The sequence below is a fragment of the Rhinolophus sinicus genome, linkage group LG03, assembly GCF_036562045.2.
Source record: "Rhinolophus sinicus isolate RSC01 linkage group LG03, ASM3656204v1, whole genome shotgun sequence".
NCBI lineage: Eukaryota > Metazoa > Chordata > Mammalia > Chiroptera > Rhinolophidae > Rhinolophus > Rhinolophus sinicus.
This window is the reverse complement of record NC_133753.1, coordinates 198,078,967-198,104,671: the sequence shown is the minus strand read 5'-3', so window position 1 is coordinate 198,104,671 and position 25,705 is coordinate 198,078,967. Positions and strand designations below refer to the sequence as shown.

Here is a 25,705-nt window from a genome sequence, read left to right as displayed (position 1 = left end):
TCACCTGAGAGGCGGAAGGGTCTGGGAACGCTCCATCCTTCAGGGGGAGCTCACAGAGCCTCGTGGGCAGACGGGCTCACACTTGCACACACACCTGTGCACACAGACATACACACTGCACTGTGCCTTTCCAGTTTTTCACTATAACATGTATATAATGTACTTATGAGCATAACTGTCAAGTTAATTGATGCCATTGCTACAAAGCCAGGCCTTACTCTGTGGCAGTTAAAAGCCCATAGGTTCCCTGAAGTAGTAATTAAACTTGCTATACCAACCCGAGTTCCCTTTGCATTTGTACCTAGCACTTCTCGGGGAGTTTTACTAGGAGACATCTCAGTTAAGAAAGTGTGTTTTTCTGCTCGCTTCCTGCATGAGGAAGCGCTGGAGGCACCGTGATGGCAAGTTAATTAACCATGAGGAGCTGTCAGCAAGGGCTGGGGCTGGGAAGCGAACCGGCTGCCGTCTCTCCTGCCGGACAGACCACCCTCTGCTTCTCGCCCCACACATTTTAACCAGCGGATGGTGTTTCAAGAGGCCGCGATCGCGGAACAAGTGTTTAATAAGGACACATTAAAACAAATTCGTCGGCATCTAACCTAAGTTGCACTAAAGAACAGTTGAGGCCATTTCATGGGACCTGGGTACAATCAAGGCTCAGAGGCAGCACAGGTCTCCTGGAAGGAGAGAAGATGAAGATCGTGGGTTTGAGGTTCTGGCCTCCCACACCCGCTGTCTGTCTGCACGAGGTCCCAGGACACTTCTGTGTACACGGGGTGCCTGTAGTTGGCAGTCTGCAGGGTGTCCCGGGATCAAGCTATCTTTTGGAATGAGCACCAGCCAGGGGAGATGAGGACAATGACCCAGCAGGCTGCCACGTCCCGAAGCCCGCTGCTGAGGACCCAGTCTCGGGTCTGATCCTGCAGGCCAGGGTCTCCTGCAGCCCCTTGATCCAGCGAGTGTCAGGTCTGCGACCAGCTTGAGGAGGTACTTTGGAGTCTGGAAGTGGAATGGCTGGTGAGGGACAGGCTTTGAGAACGGAGAACAGCATCTGGAGGCTGCAGGGGCAGGCGGCAGAGTACGGGCCAGAGGGAGGCTGTAGCAGGGGGTGGACAGGTGGGAAAAGAAGGCAGAGGAGGCAAATGTAGGCGTTGCTCTTTCAGTTATCATGTGTCTTCCCATCAAAACAGTTAAAATGACAATGTTCAATTTCCTGTGAGTTCCTGGCTTGATGCATCTTTTGTTGGTCCTTCTCACCATATCGTTTCTCCACTTAGGGCACAAACGACTACTCGAAAGTCACATTCTCTGTGAAGAAAGTCTGCTGTCTTTCCCCAGACACACAATGGACGCACCTGGAACGCCCTAAGGAGGCCGTGTCCCCTGTGGGTTTGCCGTGAGCTTGAGGGCTCATTGGTGATGACCTGGACTTGTTAGTGGGGTTGCACAGTGACACAATGACACCCAGGAAGAAATTACTGAAAACCCGAGTGAGCGTTGCTGGCTTTCGTGGTTGTTGAACTAAAAAGAGGGCATTTTAAAGTGCTTTGACCCACTGCCAGAACCTGGCAGTCCCACGCGGAGGGAATGAACGCAGCTTGCAGGGGCGACAACATATCTCCAGAAGTCTCGTGACCAAAGCGTCACTCTGAGGGCACCATACTGCTTCTTGGCGTCTCCATCTGCAGACTCACCGTGCTGACTTCAGGTCAGTGCAGACCCTGCAAGTGTCCCTGTCCACCGGCCTCCTGATTCTCGGTGCTGACTGCAGCTACAACACGCAGTTGGCCCATCAGTCCAGCTCCAGAACCAGGGCCAGAGCCCAGATTTGGCCCCAGCATTCCTTCTTCCTGCCAATTGTGGGAAAGGGTGGTTGTGGGCCCACAGCTGAGTCAGAACTAAGGCAGAGTCCAGTGCTGGGAGTCCCCCCCTATCAAAGGCAGTCATTTTTCCTGCTTCTGATGGAAACCAAGGGCTTGCTGGGCACCCTGTGATGGCCAAGCTAAGCCACCCCAGCCCCCACCATCGCCGGACACCTTGTTGGCAGGACATCAGTGCTCTCTGGAAACTTCTGGCTCTTTCCAGAGTGCATGGGGCATCATATTCCAGACCCGGTCTACAGGTCATGTCACCACACTGCAGAGGCGCTGTCTCTCCCTCTTGGCTCAGCCACCTGAATGCGGCCTGAATTCCACTGCAGGCTTTTTATGTCTTATTTTCTCAGCCTCGGTTCTATCACCTTTTTCAAAAATACCAATGCCTGGCCCCACGCCAGACCAACTGACCCGAACCTCTGTCCAGCTGTCTCCAGTGCGTCCCAACTGAAGAACCAGTGGATTCAAACATGAAGTCACTTAACGTGGAATGTAAATGCTATGAACATGGGGGCGGGTCCATAAACCCATGCTGAATTAAAGTGACCGTCTTTTTTTTTTAATTGTTTTCCTTTTCTTTCCAATAAAATAATTGTTAAACTATAACTTTTGCTTGTGTTATTGCTTTGTTGGATTTTGCAGTCTAGCCAATCTGACTTGATTTAGCTGTCAAAGTGCCACGGACCTCAGTGTGGGTCGGGTCGTGCTCAGCGTTTCTGTGCTGGCATCACAGGTTAGCCCCAAACCCCAAACCCTGTGCCTCAGAACAATCAGCATACAGGTCATTTATTTAAAACAAAGAATTTCCTCTTTCAAATGCTCAGGGTCTTATTTGTACTTATCATACAAGTATTGTACAATTACTAAAATAGAACTGCCCAAAATGAGTATTATAGCTATTTACCGCATATTAACCTGACTGACTTTGATATTGACATGAACCCATCACTTCAGTTCGAGCCTCCCTGTGAATGTCCCCGTGGTGCCTTTCCCTCTCAGTGCACCAGTCCCTCTGCAGCTTACGGCCTTGTCACTCCTCTGTCCCCATGTCTCAGCCTATGTCACGTCCCTGGTTGAACCATCTACCTGGTTGTAAAATGGTTGTTTTTAAATAGAGCGTTGACTCAGGAGGTGAGTGTGTGATTCGAGAACAGCTTTCCGTGGGAGAAAGGAGAGACGGGAAGGTTTGGAGAACAGGTCAAAGCAAAAGAGAGGTTCTAAAAGGATTGTTGGGGTCTCTGTTGAAAGACCAGGTTCGCTTACTGCCTGTCTTACTGTAAAGTGGTGCTGGCTTGAACAAAGGGCCCCACACCTCTGACTCCAGCCATGAATATTCACCTACTTTCGTTGTGTGGATTTTGCCTTGCTGCCTCCCTCCCACGCTCCTCTGTTCCCAGCCATATAAGAAAAAAAGCTTCACTTGACAAATGTTTTTTAATGTGTCTCATCAATGTTAGGGTTACCAGATTTAGCAAATAAAAATAAAGAACTCCGACTCACATTTGAAATTCATATAACCAATGACACGCTTTAGAGTGTGTCCTAAATACTCTATGACACACACTTACACTACAAAGTTTGTCAGTTGTTTATGAAACAATTGAAATGTAACTAGATGTCAAGCATTCTGTTTGGCGACTGTGTGTTTCATGTACTTATATGTTTGAACACATGCATTCATGGCTTCACTGTACACTTTCATTGTACTTACTTATTGGTGGGATCTAGTCTTTCTCTCAGACATCGGAGGGACAGCTCTGAGATCAGGAAGAAGACTGTCATTGTGCTGTATAAAATTAAGCATCATGACATTGTTCATGTGTCAAAACCCACAGACTGTGCAACAAAAGAATGAAACCCAACGGAAACTCTGGACTTGAGTTAATGCTGGGTCACGATTGACTCATCAATTGTAACAAATGCAAACACTAATGCAAGACGTAAATAAGAGGGGACAGAGCAGGGGTCTCTGGACTTGCTGTGCAGTTTCTCCGTAACCTTAAAACTGCTCTAAAATACAAAGTCTATAAAAAAACAAACACACGAGACATAGAAGTGCTAATATTTGATCTTTTTATATGACGTGAGCAGGAAAACATGTGCGCAGGGTCCAGCTCTGTGTGTGAAGTCAGCAGGAAAGTGAGGATTTGGCTCCCGGGGGGGGTTTTGGAATCACACCTCTGGTGAGCTGGTGACAGGGGCACCTGCAGAGCCAGTGGTGCTGGGTCATCCTGGGAGACGGGGACCCAGAACTGAGAAGCCTTGACTGTCGCAAAGGGCACTCCTGAGTATGGCTGGACTGCGTCCAGGCCAAGAGCTGTTGATCTCCAAGGAAAACGGTCCATGACGGGCCTTCTCCACCTGGCCCTTCCACCTTTCAGGGCAGTATTGGGTCTTCTCTGTGCCTTGGCCTCAGACTATCTGAAATTGCCCTGTAGCCCACCCAGCTCACATCCACTGATGTTCAACCTCCAGTGACCTTGACACCACCTTCTCAGTCTTGCCCTGAAGGCCCCTGCCAAACCCTGGCACTTACTCTTCCCATCGCGGTGACGTGGCTTCCCACACGCAGGAGGGCAGAAGGAGGCTGGCACTGATGACCAGATGACAGTGAGCTTGCTCTCTGCTGGGCCCTAGTGGAGTGAGTGCCGCAGAGCCCAGGGCCAGACCCAGGACTGCCTACTCACGCCCGCCCCAGCACCTCACCTCCCTCTGCGGGGTTCCGCAGGCCTCTCCCTGTCGGGGATCAAAGTTTAGATATTAAAACAATGCAGCTTTAAAGTTGTTATTTAAAAATTTGACATTTATAAAGTATGTGTATTTTGCCTTTAAATTTTAATAGCTAGCTTGGAATATTTTTGAAGAAATAATATGTTTTGGAAAACAAAAACCAAGTTGGTCATTTTTATTTCTTACATCAGGTTCACCGTACAGTTCCTGTTGAAAATACATTTGATCCACACTTTGAATACAATTGCTTTTTAATTGTTGAATCATTATTGTCAGTGAAACAAATTATATAAAAATCTTGATTACCTAAGACAAGGAGTGATTCTGCTCAAGAGAAGACAAGAAAAACTCGATAGCATAAATGTGTAATTTATGAAGTATGCTGTTGTCATTTTATTACAAATCCAAGCATTGCCACCCCTCAGAATGGACATGCACAGTAACCATTAAATTTTGTCCTTTCCCATGGCCTGACGATTTCCACACAAAGCAGCTCTAGCCATATTTCGTGATTGTCATTAGAAGGTATGTTTTCCAAGGTAGAAGCATAAAGCATATCGTAGTGAGCAGTTAATAAGCCTGATTTGCCACGTTCACTGTTCAGACACACAGTGTGGCCATCATTTGTCTTCTTGGCCTGGCCCCAAGTGGACATCTCTGGGCCTCAAGCCCAGGGAGGTCTGTGAGTGAGCCCACCCGGGCAGTGGGCAGTGATGCCTGGAGGTGGGCTATGGGGGGAGAGCCACCCAGGGAGCCATACCAGGACAGTCTTGTCCCGAGGTCGTGGAGGTCACCTTCATGCATCACCCTGTCTGGGGCTCCCCTGCCCAGAAGTGTCCACCTTCAGAGTGCATGGACTGTCGCTTTGCAGGACCACTGTCCAGAGGACAGGATGGGGCCAGGCCAAGGAGGCCACCAAGGAGTGTGAGCCTGTACGGAGCTCAACTCCATGGCACGTGGGACACACTCCAGGTGACGACCCAACGTAGTAGCCAGCACCTGCCCCCAAGCATCCTATGCCAGCGTTCCGGTGCTCCTGCGAATCGGCCAGCACCAGAAATGCGTGCGACTCTGAGCCTCCTAACCCCCTGATATTTAGGACCATCACTGATTTTCTCCCAGTTTGCACTGTGCACCTGATCACATGTTTTGCTGCTACTTAAAGATCAGAAGTCAGAAAGTTGTTTACAGTGTAGCTCCTGTGTGGGGCTGTCTCCTGCAGGTTGCCTTTTTCTTCTTTCAAAGCACAGCCTTAACTCAGTCCCTACCTTTATTTAAAAATCCATCCCAAAGGGAATGTTAAACAAACAGTCTCTGTCTTCGGCCTTGAGCAGGACCTCCATACCTGCCCCCCCACCCCTAGACAGGCCTGCCAAGGTAAGGCTCCACACAGGGTTAGGCCCTTCCAGGAACCCCTGTTTATATCGGAGCCCATGGCGACCAGGGGCACTTTCATCTGAGGGGCTGAGTATCACAGACACTATAAAACAAACTGTTTTCCCACCGCTTGACAGCCCAGAAGAATAAAACTGGAGCCGGCCTGAGCCTCTATTTAAATAAACCGACATCATCACTGGGTAAGCTAGGAGCCTGATGTGCCCCCTGCATTTGGGCCAAGGGGCCTTCAGGCCACCCACCGGTCCCCCATATCTGCATCTGGCTGTAGGGACTTTCAGGGTCCAGTTGGGGTTAGGTGCTGGTGGCTGGGAGGATGGGGCTGAGGTCACCTAGGGCCACAGCTTCCTCCATACCAACAACAGGGCCCCAAACCCCAGGTTACAAAGTCCACCACCTCCCCCATCAGACTCTCACCTGCCCCCAGTCCCAGGGCCTCCTGCGCAGCCTCCGGTGCCTCCTGTAGGTTTTGGGCCAGGGGACTCTCTCTCCACCTGCTTGAGGCCATGGCTCCTAGGGTCCCACCCCTAAGCTACCAGGTCTGAGCGCCCAAGTCAAAGCCGCCAGCGGCCGCTGGAGAACGAGGACCAGGTCTGCTGACATGGACCCCAAAAAGGAAAGGGTGAGCAAACCTTTCTTGACACTGCGACCTGTTTGCTCAGCAGGGCTGTCGCAGGATGGAACCCAGCAACCCGGAGCCTCGAAGGCGCTCCCAGCGGGGCGGCGGACTCCGCTGCCGCCACATTGGCTCAGACACCACCTCCAGCCAGCCCTCCAGCCCGTTCTTTCAGAGAATCGCTGGGGTAAGGAGGAGTGTGCCAAGACGAAGACATTGTCGTTGTCGGGCCTGTAAAACCCTCACTTATCCAGAAATTTTACTATAAAAGAGAAACTTCGCTGGCGACTCGCCTGCGGGGAGTCATGCGAAGACGCCCGCGGCTCAATAGCGCGCCCCTTGGGGCCCTCGATTCATTTGTCCAAAGTAGTCCCGGAAGGCCCGCGGCGCGCCCGGGTCCACGCGGCTCCTGTGGTCACCGCATCCCTCGGGGCCATCCGCGGCCAGCGCGGGGCCAGGGCGACCGGCAGCTGCGCGAGTGTGGGGTCCCGCGGCCAGCTCCACCGAACGGGGTGCGCGGAGGCGGGAACCCGGAAAGGAAGGGAGCTAGGAAAAAGCGGGAGGCTGGGCGCTGCCGGGCCGCGCAGAACTGCCCCGCCGACCTGGCCGACCCTCCATCTCCCAAACTAGAATAGGCCGCGCTTTCGGTTCGCTACCGAGGCTCCGCAGGCACCCCCGCCGCACAGCAGCCGCGCGGCGCCGGGCCGGCTCCCCCGCCAGCGCGGGGGAGGTGCAGTCACCGCCACCCCGAGCCTGCCCTGGGGGAGCAAGGCGACAGGCGGGGGAGAAGAGGAGGCTTGCGGAGAGGAGGCCTCCGGAGTGGGCCGGGGAAGGCGACACTGAGTGGAGCCTGCCCGGGGCCAGGACCTGGGGTAAGGGAAGCCGGAGTGGGGCCCGCCCGGAGTGGGGCCTCCTCCGGGTCGTCGCTCCGTCCTGCAGGCTGGTCGGCGGCGGCGGGAGCTTGAGGACCTGGGACCCCTCTGCTTTCCTAGGGATGGGGGCCCGGAAGTGGCGGGAGACGTCAGCAGGCGGCTGAACCTGGGCCTCCCGGGCCGTGGGGGTGTGGGGCGCAGCCTCCTAGTGGGGAGATGGGGGGGGTCGTGCTCTGCCCTCTCCTCCGCGCCCCCGCCCCCCTCCCCTTCCCCTCCTCTGCCAAGGGCTCCCAGCCACGACTTCGCGGGGACGGGAGCAGGCGGCCCACGCTCCCTTGGGGTGCTGCTGCTCTGGTCACCCGCCTAAGTCCAGGTCGCTTCCTTTCAGGGCCTCGATGTGAGCAACACAGCGCACACGTGGCGGCGCTGCGCTGGCGCACGCGGGACAGAAATGGTTCTGGGGGCATCCGCTGGAGGGTGCCCCTAGCTCCGCCGGCCCAGGGGACTGGCGAGGGTGGAAAAACAGTTCCCTGTTGTGCTAGAGCAAAACACGCGTGCTCGGAACCGACGCTTGTGGGGCTTTCCGTGCCTCACGGGCTTCGGGCCCCAGGGTCCCCAGGACAACGCGGGCCGGAGCAGGCCCATTGGGGTCGGCCGGCGCCTCCGGCTCGCGTACCTTCGCCCAGGGCCGCCGGGGTTCAGAAGGCGCAGGGCGACCGCGGCGACAACCACGGTCTTCCTTCCGCTGCCTAGAAGCTTCGGCGGGGCAGCCACTGCCTCTCTCCTCCACGCTCCTCGGGTACCAGTCGGCCTTCCCCGCCTTCCGGGCCACCCACTCGTCCCCACCGAACCCTCTAACTCACCTCTCAACCTTTCAGGGCCAAGGACTCCCTCCATTCCGCCCCTGGGCGGAAGGTGTGGTGCGGGAGCCGGTGCACGCGCGCCGTACCCGCACGGGTGCTGGGCACAGGCTCAGCGCCCTTCCCTCCCCAGGCCAGGCCGCCCGCGCGGCCGGAGTAGCACGGGTTCTCCCCTGTTCGAAGATGCCACGGGTTAAATGTCCACTTTGCCCTTCCCTTGATCTTGAGGGGAAGGCAAGAGCTGCCCGCACCTTTCGGGGCCTCAGACCTGCGGCTGCAGCGAGCAGCCCCAGCCCCACTAACTTTGATCACCTTATTAATTCCAGCTGCGCTCTATTTGTTTGTCATTTTCCCCTTTTCCTCTGGAATCATTATTTATGGCAGGAAAAAAAGGTGCCCTGTAGTAGACTGCAGACAGGGAGGGGGTTTCTGAGAACTGGAGGGTGAATGTGTTTTCCCTAAAGGTCACCAAAAAGGAGGGGCGGAGGGAGCCTGGTCTTTGGATGCATTACTCAGCTAATTACAGCATCAGAGAAATGAAAAAATAAATATTCCTGAAAATAACCAAAGGTAATTATAACCCTGTTGTTGACAGTAATGATTAATAATTGATCAGGAGTTACACACAATAAATTGTCAATTTATCTCCCCACAAAAAAATGCTACGGCTTGCGTCGCTTGTGTTTTGTTTCTTCCCTGTGGGCATTTCCTGTGAAGGTCGACTCTGCTCCCATGGGGAGGAGGCCCCAAAGCTCACGTCGCTTCCTTAAGAATATTATATTTAATTTGTCTTCAGTTCCATATGGAACAAAGTTGCTTTGGGACATCTTTAAAAAAAAGAAAAAAAAAACTTTCCCTTATTATCTTGGGGCCAGACTTAAACAAACAAAAACATTCTTCCTCTTTCCTTGTACCTGGGATTGCAAAGAACAGACGACAGAGATTTCATAACTCATTCCATTTTTATTATATTACCAGTATAATCATCCTCCTTTGTAACATCTTCAATTTCTATCTTTCTTAGAAAGAGGGAGAACGCTCTGCTCTCTCTCAACAGAGGGAACACAGCCTGTTTTGTGTGGAGCCCATCCCTCCCTCTGCAGGAGACACAGTGATATAAGCAGAGTGAGACATGCAAATGGGGTGTTTGCACCTTAAAACGGGGGTTAAAGTTTTTTCTCCCTGGTCTCCCAATGGGTGATGTCCAAACGCATTATCATCAAATCCCAGTTCCCTAGCGTTCCAGCCACACCAAAGGGAAGGGCTGGCGAGTGCTTTTTATGGCCAATAGAAAGTAATTTTCAGCAAGTGGAAAATTATATTGTCATAGATTACTTCTTATAATAAGCCTTTAAAATATCTGTAGGGATTTGTCACTTACATAAAGGTTTGAAACTACATCAAAGGGACATGTCCCCTTTGCAATTTGTAGACATTCAAATGATGTTAATCGCAATATCCACATGCCACAGAAGATTGTGTATTGTTTCCAAGATTGCCTCTTGGGTTAACACGTTTTTTAAATGTTTAAAATGGTTTTAGGTTTTTTTTGCTTTTTGGTGTGTTTTTTTGTAAAAGTAGTTAAAAACATATTTAATAGATCTGCTCATCCTTAATTTGGAGTCAAAATGAATGTTTTCCTTGGGGTTTTCAATGCACTGGGTAACTACAGAGAAATTATATGGTGGATAATCACGGTATACTGTTACTTGGAGGAAACCTAAAAATCGAGTGTATTATTTACATTTGCAAAGGGTTACCACTGACTGAAAAGAGAAATTGGTTTGGAATGATTTTTTTTTTTTCAAACTGGTGTCTGTTTACCGACTCTAGCAGTGGAAGGTTAGGGCACATTTATTCTGTAACGTTAAAAAAGAAATGTCCGCTTTACTCTTTCATAAACAGTTTAATGCAATTTTAAATGACCCCAAAACGCACGCGGGTTTTGCGCAAGACTATTCCACTCCTGAGTTTTTTCCAGTGGTTCGCACCGTGCAGGCTGCAGACACCTGATAAGCGCATGCAGAACACCGTCCCGAGCAGACACCGACCTCTCTCACCTCCAGAATGAGCCCGGGTGGCCGCCGGCGAGGGGGTGCAGGCAGGCGCCCCTAAGGCCCCAGGCTGCGCGCTCCGGCTCCAGTCCTCTCCCTCCGCTCCGCCCCTCCTGCCTCCGTCAGACAAAGGTGGATGAAGTTCTTTTCAAGTTTCAAAGGCTGTGGCTGGGCGGCTTTGCAGAAACAATAACTCTTTTATTGGGAACAAATGTTGACATTTGACGGGCGCGGGAGGCAGCGGCCGCCGGGCAAGCGCTCCAGGTGCTTTCGGCAGCGCCCAGCCCCCGGGCCCACCTGAGATTAAAGCGCGAATTCCGATAAATCAGCTCTAATGAACCCCGGGGCCGCGGAGGGCAGCGGGGCCGCGGAGCAGGAGCGCGCCTAGACCTGCACCCAGCCTCAAGGCCAAAGCCCCCAGCGCGCCCCGCGCCCGCTCAGGTGGCTCTGGGTGTCCCATGTCCTCTCGCCCGGGAACAAATGCACACGGCTATCGTGGCCGGAGACTTAATTTTTGATTAATTAGATTTTAAAGTAAAAATAAAAATCAGACCCCATTAGCCTCCTTCCCCAATGAAGGATACCTCCTTCCCCTTTCCTCCTTCAGCTTAACTAAGGATATGCACGGAGGAGAGCCCGCAAATCACGCTGCATTTCTTTCAAAAGATCCCTCTAAACACCTGCAGGTTTTATGTTCTTAGTGTATATTTAAAAATTAAGTTCTCCAGAAAGAAACCCAGGTCAGGAGGCAGGGAGGGTAAGTTATGGAAATCTCTGATAATTTGTTGGCATATAAACATCAAAGAAGATTCGTTAGCCGGGGCTAATCTCCTGAGCTGCTTTGAGTTTTCACCAACTGAAAGGTGCACGTTGTCCCCGGGAGCGGGGTCTGTCTGGGGTGTGTGCCTGCATGGGGGGACGTATCACATGTCCAGGTAACACAATCTTCTGTTCCAAACGCAGGCGGCTTTTATCCAGGCTCCAGTTTCTGAACATATGCACCGAGATCAATTTTTGCTTGGCTTTCCTAGTCCCGCACTCCACACTTTGAGATGGAGTGTCTTCAGTGCTGTATCTTAATTAGGGTGTGTGGTCTCTCAGTGTTTCATTTGTTAAATATTGTTAACTTTCATCCATTTCACCTTAGTCTTCAAAATACTCAGATTATAATATTACGCATAACAGAGACGTTGCTGCCACGTGCAGTGTGCACTCCTGCTGATTCAGAAAATATGGCTAATATTAATAAAAGCAAACTACTTAACACCTTCATATTGCAATCGAAAATGCTCTCTGGAGGGGAAAGTCCTTATCTTCCCCGAAATTGGATGAGGTATTATGTCTAAAACAAAAACAAGCGAAGGAGCTCCCAGCTCCCTTTGACTTCCACAGACTGGCATTTGTTTTCTTGCAGACAGGCTGCCACAGAGTGGCCAGGCTCCCATGTGAACAGCCTTCTCTGTCTCTGAGAGAGCTCAGCTCCAAACATTTCTGTGTCTATTACTGGGGGAGCAGGAAGGGAGAAAAATAGTTCCCTACCCCCCAAGATTCACGGTGTCAGACCTCCAAATGCTTATGGACTCAAAAACCAACAAAATGCCCAAGAAGTCATAGAAAGCCGAAAGCCCGTTCTGCGTTTTCTCTGCAGGCAAACCACAATCGCTCCTCCCCCCGGCCTTCCTCTGTGTCCAGTTCACAGCCCCCTGGCTTTGCCTCAAGTACCTAAGATTACTTTCAAATACCCTTTCTAACAAGACCCCAGCAAAAGACCACTAATTTCTAAGGCACAAAAAGCCACTGGAGAGAGACCCGTTTGTCAATATCAACTGGTCCAGCAATTTCCCATCCTCAGACACATCAGCCTATCGGAGCTGGCAGATGTTTAGACAAGATTTTATAAATTGTTCAATATCAGCCCATAATGAACCCCAACTGACCATTCCAAAGCGGCTAAAAGCATCCGGGACGACCCCCGCTGGGATGCAATAATGTGCTCATGCTGCAGCATTATTAATCACGGTATAAAACAGATGAACCTCTTGAAAAGTAAGTGTGTGATTGATTAAAGGGCACTCTGAGAAGCTATTATTCTTGTTTTATAACCGTAAGTTATATTCACTCCATTTATCTTTGGAGAGGAAATAAATGATTGTTCATTTCTTTTCTGAAATTATATTATATGGATATCCATATAATTTTGCTGAAAATTAAAGTGACAGGTTTGCTGGTTTTATGATACTAATCAAAGGAAATATGTTACTTGACTACAAATTCTAGACTTGTCCTATAATTAGATAATGAGTAACATGGTAACGAGGCAATAGTCTAAGGGGTGTGAAACTTTTCTTTCCCCCAGGGTAAAGGTGAGGGCCACGGGGAGGAAAATAAATCTCCCAGGTTTTCCTCTTGTGTTTAATGTGAGTTATATGAAATGGAGAGTTAAGAAGTCACTCAATAAATCTGAATAATCTATGCTAATTTGGATAATTCAGGCTTTAAAATAAACAATTATTTCTATCAGTCATTTATGGTGGGGGGTGTAACTATATTACCCATGTTATCACAATTTTCCAGTTTCCTGAAGAGGTTCAATAAGCCAGCCTCAGAAATAAATATTAAATGGATTCTACTGCATGGGGCATAAGGTCATCTTATTTTGCCAACTTTTAAAAAATTTACACTAACAAGAAATTTGCATATTCAGAACACAAAATTTTAATTTTCTTGCAATACATGTGCATATAAATAATCGAAAATCACTTGTATTTCTCTTCCATCTGCCTTTTTTTTTTTAAATGAGCAGAAGGGGAAGATTGTTTTACACATTTTCATTAAAAAGCCTGAGGTCAGATCACCTGGGGGGAGGGGCTGCCATCATCACTAGGTCTCTCCCCAAATCACTCATCTCTGAAAAAGGAGCCCCGAACACCATATTATTGTAGTCTAGTCTGTTTTTATTTACAATTTAAGATATAAATTAGTAAAGAATTATTGTTAAACAACCAACAAAGATTGTATAACCAGCAATGTTCAAATAAAAACCAGGCAGAATTTATTTACAAAAAGTTTAGATTCCATTGCAATACAACTTGCATAAATTACTAGAAGCTTTATATCATTATAAAAATAAATATCAAATTTGTTTCCACTTCTTAAGTACTCAAGTTCTTCAATCACGTTTTATTTCTACTGTGTACATCTTTTACAAATAAATTTTACAGTAAATCCTATCACACCTATAGAATATATACCGTGGCAATGAAGTGATCAATTCAAGATATCCTGAGAAAAAAGATTGTTTTCAAAAGTCACACATACATTGGGGAAGCTATACTATGCCAACAAATTCACGCATATCCAACAAAAGTCTGCTCCGTTAGATTGTGGGGTGACAGTGCTCTGTGGCTCCTTCCTTTACAGTGGCACGAGATGCGGTGGGAGTTGAGAGAGCGGCTTTTTATAGTATCTGTATATTTATGAACTTGGGAAGAGAATGGCCTGCTGACTTTTTTTCCAAAGCAATTGTGACACCTACCTGTGGACCAAGGAAAAAACCAAATCATCCCAAATCCTTCAGTTCCACACCAAGATCATCACATTATAAAAATGAGTCAATCTGAAATGGTTCCGCCTCTTTCCTGACATCAAGATGTGTGATTAGTAATTTTGCCTAGTTGTAAAATAGGTGTTTTTTGAAATACTGCTGTAGCCAGAGAAACTGCAGGGTCCTATCTAGTCCGTCTGGACATGGGGGTCAGCGGGACAGGCCTGATAAAAAACCAGCGCTTCTCGTCTCTTTGACTCTGCAAATATTGCCTAGAACTGCTTCTGAGATCCAAGTTTCGGTAGCCCTAGCTCATCAATGCAAGTGTCTGCTTATTCTGTGTCTAGTGTGGTAAAAACAGCTCCCTATTGCACAGGAATCCCCAGATTGAGAGAAGAGTGTGTGTGTGTGTGTGTGTGTGTGTGTGTGTGTGTGTGTGTATTCACTCCAGTGAAGGAGTGATTCTTCAAAGCAGGACTTGAGCAAAAAAGAGGGACTCTAGAAGAGAGAACACATACTCTCCCACTTAAAGAAAAAAAGACCAAGAAGATTGCAATGCTCCGTCTTCAGACCCCATGACAAGAAGCAAGAAATACACATTAAGAGAGTTGAACGTGCAGGTGCAGGGAGGCTCCCCCAGGGTGGGCAGAAACACCAGGGTGCCCACTTACTTGCATTGCTGTGCTCGGCCCTCTATAGGTAGGGCTGGACGCCCCCACCGACCACGGTGCAGCCCTCACTGGCATCTGTCAGGGGAGGGGGCAGTTAGTGAGAACCGACCCCACAGCCCCGGTCTCCCAGGCTACGGCACAGACACCACCCACACACCCAGGCATGCTGGCTCCCCGCATGCTGGGGCAAACAGTTAGGGAACCTGACAGTCTCCACCACCGCTGTCTGAGACAGATTTGGTCACATTTCCTATTTCTCATTTTCTTTCCCCCTTGAGCTCGTTTTATCAGCTCAAGCCTGAATTATGAGCAACAGAGGCAACATAGAGAAAGGGAAAGAGAGGAAAAACGCTCTGGTTTTCTGTTTTGAAGAACTAAGGCCTCTGGGAGTCAGGAGAACGTTTTGTTTCCTCCAGGCCACGGGCAGAAAAGGAGAGTCAGCTGAGACTATTGACCAACAGGACGCCCGGAAGCTGCAGCTCAATCAGCGGGAGAAAGTGTAATTTGCATTTTGTGGCCGTTTTCGCGGGCCAAAACTCCAACAGCCTGATGGGGGTGGTGGTGATAGTAAGTACAATAAGCAGGAAATAATAATGGAGCAGGCCTCCTCGCAAGGCAAGGAGAGCCTTGCCCTCCTCACCCCCTTCACGTCTCCTAAATTTTAGTCAAAGGGTGGTGCATTCTGTCTTTTTCGGTTTTTCCTTTAGTGACAAGGGTCCCCCCTGCATTACCATAGCGTGGGTCTCCGGGCCCATTCCCCACGTTTCCCAGGAGTGCGGACTAGCGGGACCCCGCGGGCTCTCCCTCCCCGAGGACCCGCGGCCGCAGCAGCCTACCTTTCTTGGGCTCGTAGCCGCCGCCCGGGGGCCGGTAGTGGGGCTCCAGCGGGTGTGTGCCCGCCTTGCCCGCGTCGCTGGCCGCCTTGGGCGCCGTATGCAGCGCTTCTCCGGGGCCCGCGGCCGCCGTGTTGTAGCGCAGGAGCCCCTGGCCCTGCAGCGCCGCGTTCAAGTTCCCGTAGTTTGTGTAGTTGCTATAGAAGGGCGACGTGTAGTAGAGGTGGCGGCCGAGCAGCGGCGACGCGGAGTAGGGCGACCCACCCGGCGGCGCTCCGGACGAGGCGGGCGCGGCGGCCGCCGGCAGTCCCGGCGGCGCGCAGCCCGGGCCCAGGCTCGGCTGCTTGAGGTCCGACGTGGCGATCTCGGCCAGAGACCACAGCTTGGGCTTGCTGGCTGGCTGTGGCGCGCCCGGCGACGTCCGGCTGCCCAGGGGCGTCTTGCCGCCGCCGCGTGGCGCGGCCTCGGGCGGGGGGCTCAGCAGTGGCGCCTCCACGCCGGTGAGCGGTGACGAGGTCACGGCCTTGGGCGGCGCCAGGTCCCGCTCGCCATCCTCCTCGTCGTCCTCGTCATCCTCCAGGTCGTCGTACTTATCCTTGCATTCCGAGCCGGATTCGCACAGGGGGTCCCCGGCCCGGCAAGGCAGCTTCTCCCCATCTGACTCGGCTGAGCACGAGTGATCCGTGAGTGAGTCGACATGCAGGCTGATCCCTGCAGGAGTGCGGGCACCGTCTGTGGCACGTGGGACAGCGCGGGCACCCAAGGCCCCTCCGTCCCACGTCTAGGCGCACCAGGCCCTCCCCATGAGATTCCTCACCTCCACCCAGCCCCAGCGGCGGCCTAGGGGGAGCATGCCCTCCCCGGGAAGCGCCCGAGTTGTCGCTGGGCCTGTGCTCTGCTAGGCGGCCTGGGCTCCAGGCTGGAAGCTGGGCTGTCGGCCAGGCAGCGTCCTCCCCGCCCTCAGCTCTGGGCCCCGCCTGGGGAGAAAGTTCCCCGCGACCTCGCGCCAGCAGCGGCCCCGCTCACCTTCGTCCTCAGCCGAAGTCTCTGTGCCCTCCTGCGCCTTGTCGGGACTCTCCTTGCTCCTGGAGGCGTCACCTTCATCCTCGTCCTCGTCCTCGCTTTTGTTCCTCGGGGCCCAGGTCATCTTGTTCTCCTTCTTGAGGCGCCGGCGCGCGTTGGCGAACCAGGTGGAGACCTGCGTGAGGGTCATCTTGGTGATGATGGCCAGCATGATCTTCTCGCCCTTCGTGGGGTACGGGTTCTTGCGGTGCTCGTTGAGCCAGGCCTTGAGCGTGGCCGTGGCATCGCGCGTGGCGTTCTTGCGGTACGCCGGATCGTTGAGCTGGTATGGGTAGGCCGCACTGCCGTACGGGTGGTAGCTGATGGCACCCGTCATCCCAGTTGTGTGCGCGTCGTAGGGCGCGCCCTGGAACCGACAAGAGCCTGGTGAGTGGGGTGCGCGGGGATCGGGCAGGCAACAGCCCAAAGACGACCCCTCGGCCCGCCCGCCGCCGCCTTTCCCACCGCGAGTCTCTCCGGCAGAGCCGCGCTTCCCGCGGCAGCAGAGCAGAAAAAACGCAGTGGACAGCTGTTGATCACCAAAAGCATTGCAGTTTTATTTTAGAATTTTTGAACTATTTCACTTTCCTAAAATAACATTATCTTCCCCCCCCCCCCCAAAGTCCCGGAGCCGGGATACGTGTGCACGGAAACACCAGGCACATGCAGGCCCGCAGGTAGTTTCTTGATATCTAAATTTCTCTGGATTCTCAAGCGCTGCGGCCCCCCCTACTCCCCTTACCCCGCCCTTACGTGGTTAAAAAACCACCCCGAACCCCCGCTCCGCTATTCACAGTTCCAAAGCTCTGGCAAATCCAATTTGCAACTCAGAAGCCAGTCACCGTTTCGAATTCTTCAAATACGCGGTAATTAGCATTTTAATTCAGCCTTTAATGTTTAAATTCGAGGCATTTGCAGCCTTCACCGAGGCCCCAGCCACACAGTCGTTGCCCTGGAATTCCCCCGAGGGCGGGCTGTGTCCACAACCCCCCGAAACGGCCTCAATCACCCGCAACGCGCTGCCGCCACCGCCGCCGGGCCCAGCAGCAGACCCCAGGCGCGCGGGCCGACCCCAGGTCCGGAAAACTGGAGCTGCTCTCGGTTCGTAGGGGACCGAGGCGGCACTGGCGGGCCACACGCTCGCCGACACTTTTTTCGAAAGCACGGCCTGTGGGACCGATTAAGACCCAGACAACCGCGGGCTGAGACGGGCCCGGGCGCCGCTGGCAGATGCTTCGCTGCCTCCCAACCCGATCACCCCAAGCCCTGCAAGCAGCAGCTAAGCGCCCGGCAGCCGCCCGGAGGTCCCAGTGGCGCCGACCCTCGCGTCCCGCGCCAACAGTAGCGAGCCCCAGGCCCGCTCTGGACCCCTCGCCAAGCTTCGGTGCGCGAGCGAAGGACACCAGAACAGAACCCGACCCCAGCGCACCCGCACTTTCCGGGCTCTTTGGTTAAATGATCCCAGGAGCTGAGGCGAAGGGACGCGGGTCCCGGCCAGGGCTCAGGGACATCGCCGGCCGGCGGCTTTGCCTCTCCCCGCGGCCTCGTGTCCCGTCAGCGGCGCAGCGGCCAGAGTTGGCGACCGCTGAGCCACCGCCCCCGGCACGTTCCCCTCGGCCCGCTCCTCTCGCAATCCCGACGAGGGTCCCCGGGACCGGGTGTCCCGCGCCCCCGCCCGCCCGCCCGCGCGGTTACCATGTAAGACGGGAAGCCTGCGGCGGCGGCGGCGTCGGCCGAGTACTGCAGCGGGCTGCCGAAGCCGGTGGCCGCTTGCGCGGTGAAGGCCGCCGAGCCCGGGTAGGGGCTGAACGCCGAGCCCGACGCGGAGCGCGCCAGCTCTTCGCTGCGCGGCGCTGCCAGTGCCGACGCGCCGTACGCGGGGCAAGAATACAGCGCCAGCGAGCCGGGCGCCTGGTACAGGTAGCCCTGCGGGTAGGACATGGTGGGCGCGGGGCCCGCGTCACGCCGAGCAGCGGGCAGGGCGCGCGGCGCCCTCCATCCACGCCCGGCCGGGGCGCGGCGCGGCGGCGGGCGCGAGGACCGCGGGCCGAGGCAGGGGCGGCGGCAGCGCGGAGCCGGTGGGCGCAGCCGCGCGCCAGGCCGGCGGTCGGGGTTTGGGGGAGTCTGGAGTCGCGAGTGAGGAGTTGAGGAAGGAGCGCTCGAGTTTCCGAGGGACATTGGAACGCGGAGCTGTCCGTCACGCGCTCATCTGCATATTCGGGTGCCCGCCCCCTCCCGGCCCCGCCCACTCCTGCTGCCAGGCTGCGGCCGGGGGAGGAGCACGGAACCAAGAAGGGAGGGGAGAGAAGGGCTGAGCAAAAGGAGGCGGGAGCGGGGAGGAAGGAAGAGGGAGGGACGCGCAGGCTTTTGTGGCGCAGTCGCCTCTCGCGCGGCCCCAGCCTGCGACCCGCGGCCGGCGGCAGGGCAGCCAGGCCCGCGGCGCACCACTTCCCACTCGCACGTACGCCCAGCCGACCCCCCACCCGCGCCCTCTCCACCATCCTCACCCCACTCCGGTCACCCCACCCCAATCCAGCCACTGCCCGGTCCCCCAGCTCGGCCCGCGAGGACTACTAGGCGGAGGCCGCCAGCAGTCGGGCCGGGCTGGTCCGCTTGAGGGACGATCGGCCCGAGCGCCCCTCTTCGCCGCGAACAGGCCGGCCCAGGTGACTGCGCGCGGGACCCCAGCGTCCGGGCGGGCAGCTACGGGACGATGTGGGGTGAGGGTCGGGCTGGTTGCACTCGCGGTCCAGGTCCTCCTGGGGGTGGCGTGCGCGGCTCTCACTTCCACCTTCCTCGGTCTACTTTGCCTCACTATGCGAGGTGCCCAGCATGGCCTCGCGTCTGGTGGCCTGACCCTCGCCGCCCAGCTTGTCCCCGCCGTGCCCGTATCTGGGGCGCCTTCGGTACGAACTGCCAGGAGGGCCCTGAGGTGCGCCTTCTGCTCCTAAGTCCGTGATGGATAACCCGGTCCCTGGGCGTTACCCCCTTACAGTTGTTGGGGACGTTTTAGCACACACTGCCAGGGCTTCACCCCAAAAGGGTTTTATTTTGCTTTAATAAGTTGACTCCTTTTCGGATTTGTGTTGTAAAGCACTCAGGGAAATGACCGTCACTGGACAGACTGCCTCTGGCACGACGTGAAGCCTCGCTGTCACTTAGGGATGGACGAGAAAGCAAAGGGCTGGTGGCACAAGCGCAGTCGGCAGCGCAGGTAACTCAGGTAACACGCGTCTCGAGCGGTGCCTCGTGGGGCCTAGAGGGGAAATGCACAACGCGCCCTGGGGCCCCAGCCCCCGAATCCCCCCCCCCCACTTCCCCATTACCCCCCCCCCCCCAGTCTCGCGGAAGAGGACCGGGGCGGCGCGGGAATCACGGATGGGCAGGCTCAGGGTGTCTACAGGGAGTCTGCTGTGTGCAGGCCCGGGGGGTAGGGGGGGAGGCGCCCACCCAACAGGTGCCTTCTCTCGAAGCCATCTCTCATGGGTGACCTGTAGGGGGAGAACGCCGTAGGTAGAAGCCCCGGCCTGCACCTCGTCCTCTCCCCACACCTCTCCTATACCCTCACGCCCCCCCACACACACACACCCCAGCCCTGTTGGCTCTGCAGCCCGGGGGAACAGCCTCATATACCGCGGTTCCATTGGGGTCGCGCCGACGCAGGGCGAGGAAACGGTGCGGGATGGACAGGCTCCAGCCACTGGCCTTGTCACACGCGGAACCTTCGAGGCGCAGTCAGCGGCGTTTGTCTTTCCCCAGATCCAAGGCAACCAGTTTCAAATAGCAGTGTTGGACTTGAGGACCCGCCCTCCTTGGTCTGCAGGCCTGTCGCTCGCTCCTGGTAGGTGCGGTGCAGGCAGTTATACCAGCTGCCACCCCCAGGTAGCCCCCAAACTGATCGTCCTTCACCAGCCTTCACTCTCCTGCCTCTCTTTGCTCCCCCCCCCATCACTTTTCCCACAAACCACAGCCCGGCAACCTTCACATCAGCGCCAAGCACACCACTACCCCACACACATACACACCACTTCCCACGCACTCTGGGCCACTGCAGGGACCCAGCAGGGGCGTTCCAATAGGCTTCGACCCCAAGAGGGATGCCCGAATTCATTGCAGGGCCGATATTTTAAATCAATTATTGTGGAATGAAAAAGGAAAGCGATAAAGAGAGGAAAGAGGCCTCAGCAGCCCCGTGGAGCATGCCCGTGGCAGGATCTGTGACATTTTTGGTCCTTTTGGAGGGAATTCTGCCAGGAAGAAGCCGAAAATGAGTCCCGCCACTTGGGTGACAAACAAAGACAGCAGCGGATCAGATTGCAGCCTTTCCGTTTGCTTCCAATTAAATAGTTTAAGTGAAAAAATCAGGTCTAATGTTTATCTCCAAGGAGGACTGGCCTCGCAATTTCCATTTCTAAAGACCAGTTTCTGCTGTGGTTCATTAACATCTGGGGCTCGCCCCCTGCCCTCCCTCTCACACCCACCCCCGGCTTGATCTCTGCCAGGGGCAGAGAAGAAAACAGCAAATTATTACAAAAACATCCCCAGTTTGAAGCAGGAGCGTATGCTGCGAATCTATTCGATTTTGACATCAATTAAGTATCTAACCAGACAAGTGCACGTGGCTTTGGAGGGTCTCCCAGTTGCCCAGGGTGCATTGCATCTCCAGGAACACTGCCTACCCTCCCCCCGCTTTACTCAGCGCTGCTGATTCTGAAGACAGCCTCTTCCTGAGTGTGTTTCCCCCTCCCAGCAATTACACTCCTCCACTGAAATCTAAATTTTCCACACTGCTGCCTGCTACTAATAAAAACCGTCTACCTTGCACTATTAAACAGTCGAATCGCACTACATGCCGTTTTTATTGGTAGTGACTGTAGCAAATTAAAATGCCTACGCAGAGACATTAAAACTTACGCTCTGCATTGTTGCCGGAATATATAACTCCGTTTCACTTTAAAGCTCCCCGATTTTTAAAAATCACTTTTCCTTTTCTTAGATTAAAGTTGGCTTGGTCTTCTTTTTAAAAATTAATCGACAGAACACGCGGCAAGTGTCGAGGCTCCATGCAGCGGCTCGGTGCGCAGCCTCCAGCGAGAGTGGCCTGGATTCGCTGGCACTGCGTCTCCGGCCACCGCAAGGAGCGCCGCTCTGGGGAGCAGAGACCAGGATGTGTCGCTCACGAGCGCGGAGGGGCGTCCTGAGGCTGTAGCGCCGGGGAGGGTCGGGCAGTTGGCTTCTGCATCTTTTCAGTTGCCTTCCAAGCTGCAATGGAAGAGAACCCAGCAGGCGTGCGAGGCAAATCGAGCCACTGCTTGGACCCCACGATCACCTCCAACAACTGCTAGGCGATATGAACTTTCAGATTTGCAGCGGGTCCCCTCACTCCCCAAGTGTGCATTGAAAAAAAGGGAGTTTAACACTGTCACATTTTTGTTTCTTGTCCCAACAGTGGCTGCTGCACTTAGAACACGTCGGCGTGGACGTGCGCATTTCAACGAGCTGGGTTTCCTGTGAGGCCAAGAGCTGAGCGACGCCAGAAACGCGGCCCGGGATCCAGGGCTCTCCAGGCGCTCTGCAGACGCGGCCGGTTCCTGCTCTCGCGCAGCCGGGAGGCCGGGAGCGGCGCGGCCGGAAGTCCTGCGCGCGGCCGGTGAGGGGGCGCTGTGGCCCGCGGCTGCGGCCTGGTCCCGGCAGCCGTGGCCCCGGCGCTGTCCCGGGCCACCGACGGGCGGCAGACGCCCCCGCCCTAGCGCAACCTACCCCATTCCCGCGTCGGTTTAATTCCGGGAAGAGGGAAGATTATGCCGGGGCATTTGAGTAAAACCTACGCCGAACACGATCATTATCTCCGCCTGTCTTATTACCGTGGACTTCGCTGGGGTTTTTAAGAGGTTGGTGGGAAAATAACTCCCAGTTGTGGGTGTGTAAATTTTTTTGTCAATTAAGATTGAATGTACACACTTTACATGGGTTCACATTCATGAAGTGACATTTAGAAATGTAAGTCGTTTCAATGTATCAAAGCACATTCCAGTTGCGTTCCCAATGAAGGGTCCCTCCAGTCCCTAGGCCTCCGGGGTTATTTGTGGGGGGAGTGAGAGAAGGCAGAAGAGCGAGAGGTGTGGCTTTGCGGTTTCCCTCCTTTTTCTTTTTTCTGAAAACCGAAGCACGCAGTTATAAATTGTACAAAGTTGAAGTCAAAATGGAACGTGAGGATCTTGCCAGTGTGGTTTCCCCCCTCTGCATTCTATGATCACCTTTGGTAGGGTTTCGGATGCAGCGGTGTCTCCAGGGTCTCAAATTCGCTTTAGATGCTGCCACTTGCGCCTGGAAAACACGCGCGCAGGGGACCGCGCACAGGCTGAAGGGTCCCCGCCACTCGTGACCTGGAACCCTGAGCTGGGATTCAACTAGGGGTTTTCAAACGGGCCTGCAGGCCTGGGCTGTCCCGGGAGCGCCACGGGTCGCGTGGAGAGGACCCCGATGCTCGGGCGGCCCCTGGGGTGGCGCGGCGCAGAGTGCCGGGACGGCCGGCGCGCTCCTGTTGCACGTTCCTAGACCCGCACTCACTTCTCCAGCTCCTCCCCGCTTAAGTGCCTGACTCTGTAGCTCGTAATTACTGCGAGGTCTGTTCCTCGCTGACTTGTCCCTCCCGGTTTCCTCCAGTGGGCAGGAAAACTCCCAGTCTCTCCATCGATGCCCCGCCTCCGACGTGCCTCCTGAAGGTTGTCTCCCCGCAGCGCCGGGAGAATTTCATCTTGCCTTTTCTCAACATCTTGCAGCCTCGGTCTCCGTCCTCTGCCCCTTTCTCTCTGCCTCCTCCCTTCTCCCGTTGGTCAAGGTCCCCCTGCCGCGATGGCCCCGCGCGCACCAGTCCCTTGCCCCGTCCCGCTTACTCCTGGTTCGCATCGGAGGCCCGGGCCTGGGTGGGGGCGCGCGGCCCCGGCCCGGGGAGCGCCAGGATACGGAGGAAGGGGGACCAGCCGGGGACTGGACAGGCCTGAGTTCCTTTAAGGGATCGGAGTCACAGAAGACCGGTTCCCAAAGCAGCGAAGACCTGAGTGCCTTGTTCTTCGTCGCGGTTGTTTGGAAAGGAAAAGTTTGGAAGTGCTCAGCCTTTTCACCTTTCCATGGCGCACTCAGCAGGCACTGACCCGCACACAGAGCGACGCAGACACACGCGCGCACACACGCTTCCAGCGAGGTCCGCGCGGCGCCGAGGCAGCTCTTCTGGGCGAGTGGAAACAGATGAAGAGTTGTCAGTTTTTCTTTCTTTTTTAAAAGTGTTTCGGCAAGACAGTCTTTGGAAGAACTTACCTCACCCCCGCCTCCTCCCCTCCGGCAGCTGCTCCATTGCTTTGTGTTCACGGTTTTAAACACCAGAGCGTACCTCCGAGGTGGCCGCGGCGTGAGCGGGTGTGAGCGCGCCCTGGAGGCCGCTCGGTCCTGGCGGAAGCAGGTAGGACACCTCGCTCGCAAGAAAACACTGGAGAAGGAAGGTTTCCTCCAATCTTTTGACAATTTTATGAAACAAGCGAGGCTCTCTAGAGCTTTTGCCTGGGGCCACGTTTCACCTCCTTTGGCACCATTTAATTCGGTTTGTGTCCCCCGAAACAGCACTCCCACACCACCAATTCTGTGGCATGTAGTCAGGCGCACACACCATCCTTCCCCTCCCCGAACTCTCAGGCACACTCTGACACACCCAGGATTGTATAGATAGGGAAAGTAAGTTTAAAAAAAAAAAAAAGAAAAGAAACAAGAAAAAAACAGGGACCGCAGAAAGAAATATTTGACAAATCTGATCGTATTAAAAGTAAAAACCTCAGTTGACAAGAAAATAAATCGCTGACACTGACGCTAGGAGAAGACATATGCACCACTTACAAGTGACAAAGACCGCTATGCAGAATCATGCAGAATTCCGACAGTCAGTGGGTGAGGGCAAAACACCCAGTGGAAAATGGGTCAGGGATAGGCACAGGCCCTCTGCACAGATGAGAACCGGAAAAGCCATGTGCCAAAGATGCCCACATTCACTGGTGATGGGGAAATCTCCAGACAGTATACAAGAAACCACTTCACAGCCACTGGATGACACCAGCCAGGCCCAGGGTACGCAGACTCGGCAGCTAGCTCTCTGTCGCTGCCACACTAGTTTCACTCTCTCTGAGGAAGTTAGACATGTGGCAATATCTGAAAGAGCAGGAGATGCCCACAGCCTGACACCCTGCGACAATTGGACTCATTGTCCACGGAGGAGAAAATGCCAGGCACAGCACGTGCGGTATTGTCTGCAGAGCGCAGGGCCGGACACCTGAATGTCAGTCAGGAGAGGCCCGGGTAAAGAATCGGGCATATTTCATGAACAGAAACCCCACGGGGCTGAAAGTGCGGGAAGCAGCTCCACTCGCAGCAACAGGAATAAGTCCTCAGACTACAAAGTTGGGTGGAAAATGATACAAAAGAAGGATGCAGACAAGATGACGCTAATGATGGAGTTTTACAAACAGCCACGTTGGTGCTGTTTAAACGTGCAGTGTGTGGGGGAGGGGCTGCCATCACCACGGAAGGACAGGCCGCCCTGCAGGGCACACTGAGGGCTTATAAAGAGGGGTGGCAGGGAGGTCGGCCCTATTAGTGATATTTTATTTCTGAGAAATATATCTGATGGGTGGCTGGTTAGCTCAGTTGGTTAGAGCGTGGTGCTAATAACACCAAGGTTGCCAGTTCGATCCCCACATGGGCCACTGTGAGCTGCGTGCTCCTAAAAAAAAAAAGAAAAAGGAAAGAAATATATCTGAAATAAATGACCCAAATCGTAATGATAATTAACTTTGAACGATGGTTATCTGGGATTATATTATTCTGCATATTTCTATCGTATGAAATAGTTTCTGTTTTGAAAATTCAAATGAAACTATAAATATTGGCATTTAAGATATGTTTCATAGGACAGAGGTATAATGTGCTAATTTAGGAGTTCTTTCTTTTTTTAAAACAATCTTAAAATGTCATATTCTTCATCTCTTTCTTCCTCTCTCCATTCCCCCACCCTTCAAAAAATAAAATAAACAATGTCTGGGGTCTGCAGTTTAGACGTTTAAACTGAGTGTCACTTGTGTGTATGTCTTTGTGCCAATTTCCAAAGCATGGCAGGGAGAGGCAGGCTTCCTGGGAAGGGTGTGGAGGCC

The 25,705-nt window shown here is 53.9% G+C and overlaps 1 protein-coding gene and 3 long non-coding RNA genes across 4 annotated transcripts; 1 reads left to right on the top strand and 3 right to left on the bottom strand.

The window, feature by feature from the left end:
* Window positions 1–3,930: 3,930 nt before the first annotated feature.
* Window positions 3,931–6,994, bottom strand: LOC141570742 (uncharacterized). Its single transcript, XR_012495205.1, has 2 exons — window positions 6,417–6,994; window positions 3,931–4,610 (listed from the first exon to the last, which is right to left on the bottom strand). It is a non-coding gene; the product is annotated as an uncharacterized LOC141570742 (long non-coding RNA).
* A 2,917-nt stretch (window positions 6,995–9,911) lies between these two features.
* Window positions 9,912–18,653, bottom strand: IRX2 (iroquois homeobox 2). Its single transcript, XM_074329111.1, has 5 exons — window positions 18,207–18,653; window positions 16,476–16,878; window positions 15,453–16,160; window positions 14,617–14,691; window positions 9,912–13,936 (listed from the first exon to the last, which is right to left on the bottom strand). Exons 1-4 carry the CDS (start codon window positions 18,450–18,452, stop codon window positions 14,639–14,641), a joined length of 1,410 nt encoding a protein of 469 aa, XP_074185212.1. The 5' UTR covers window positions 18,453–18,653; the 3' UTR covers window positions 9,912–13,936; window positions 14,617–14,638.
* Window positions 18,654–18,846: 193 nt separating this feature from the next.
* Window positions 18,847–22,350, top strand: LOC109453570 (uncharacterized). The gene is made up of 4 exons (XR_012495203.1): window positions 18,847–19,177; window positions 19,606–19,725; window positions 20,271–20,352; window positions 21,961–22,350. It is a non-coding gene; the product is annotated as an uncharacterized LOC109453570 (long non-coding RNA).
* On the bottom strand, window positions 19,541–20,346 carry LOC141570741 (uncharacterized). Its single transcript, XR_012495204.1, has 2 exons — window positions 20,145–20,346; window positions 19,541–20,002 (listed from the first exon to the last, which is right to left on the bottom strand). It is a non-coding gene; the product is annotated as an uncharacterized LOC141570741 (long non-coding RNA).
* Window positions 22,351–25,705: the final 3,355 nt, after the last annotated feature.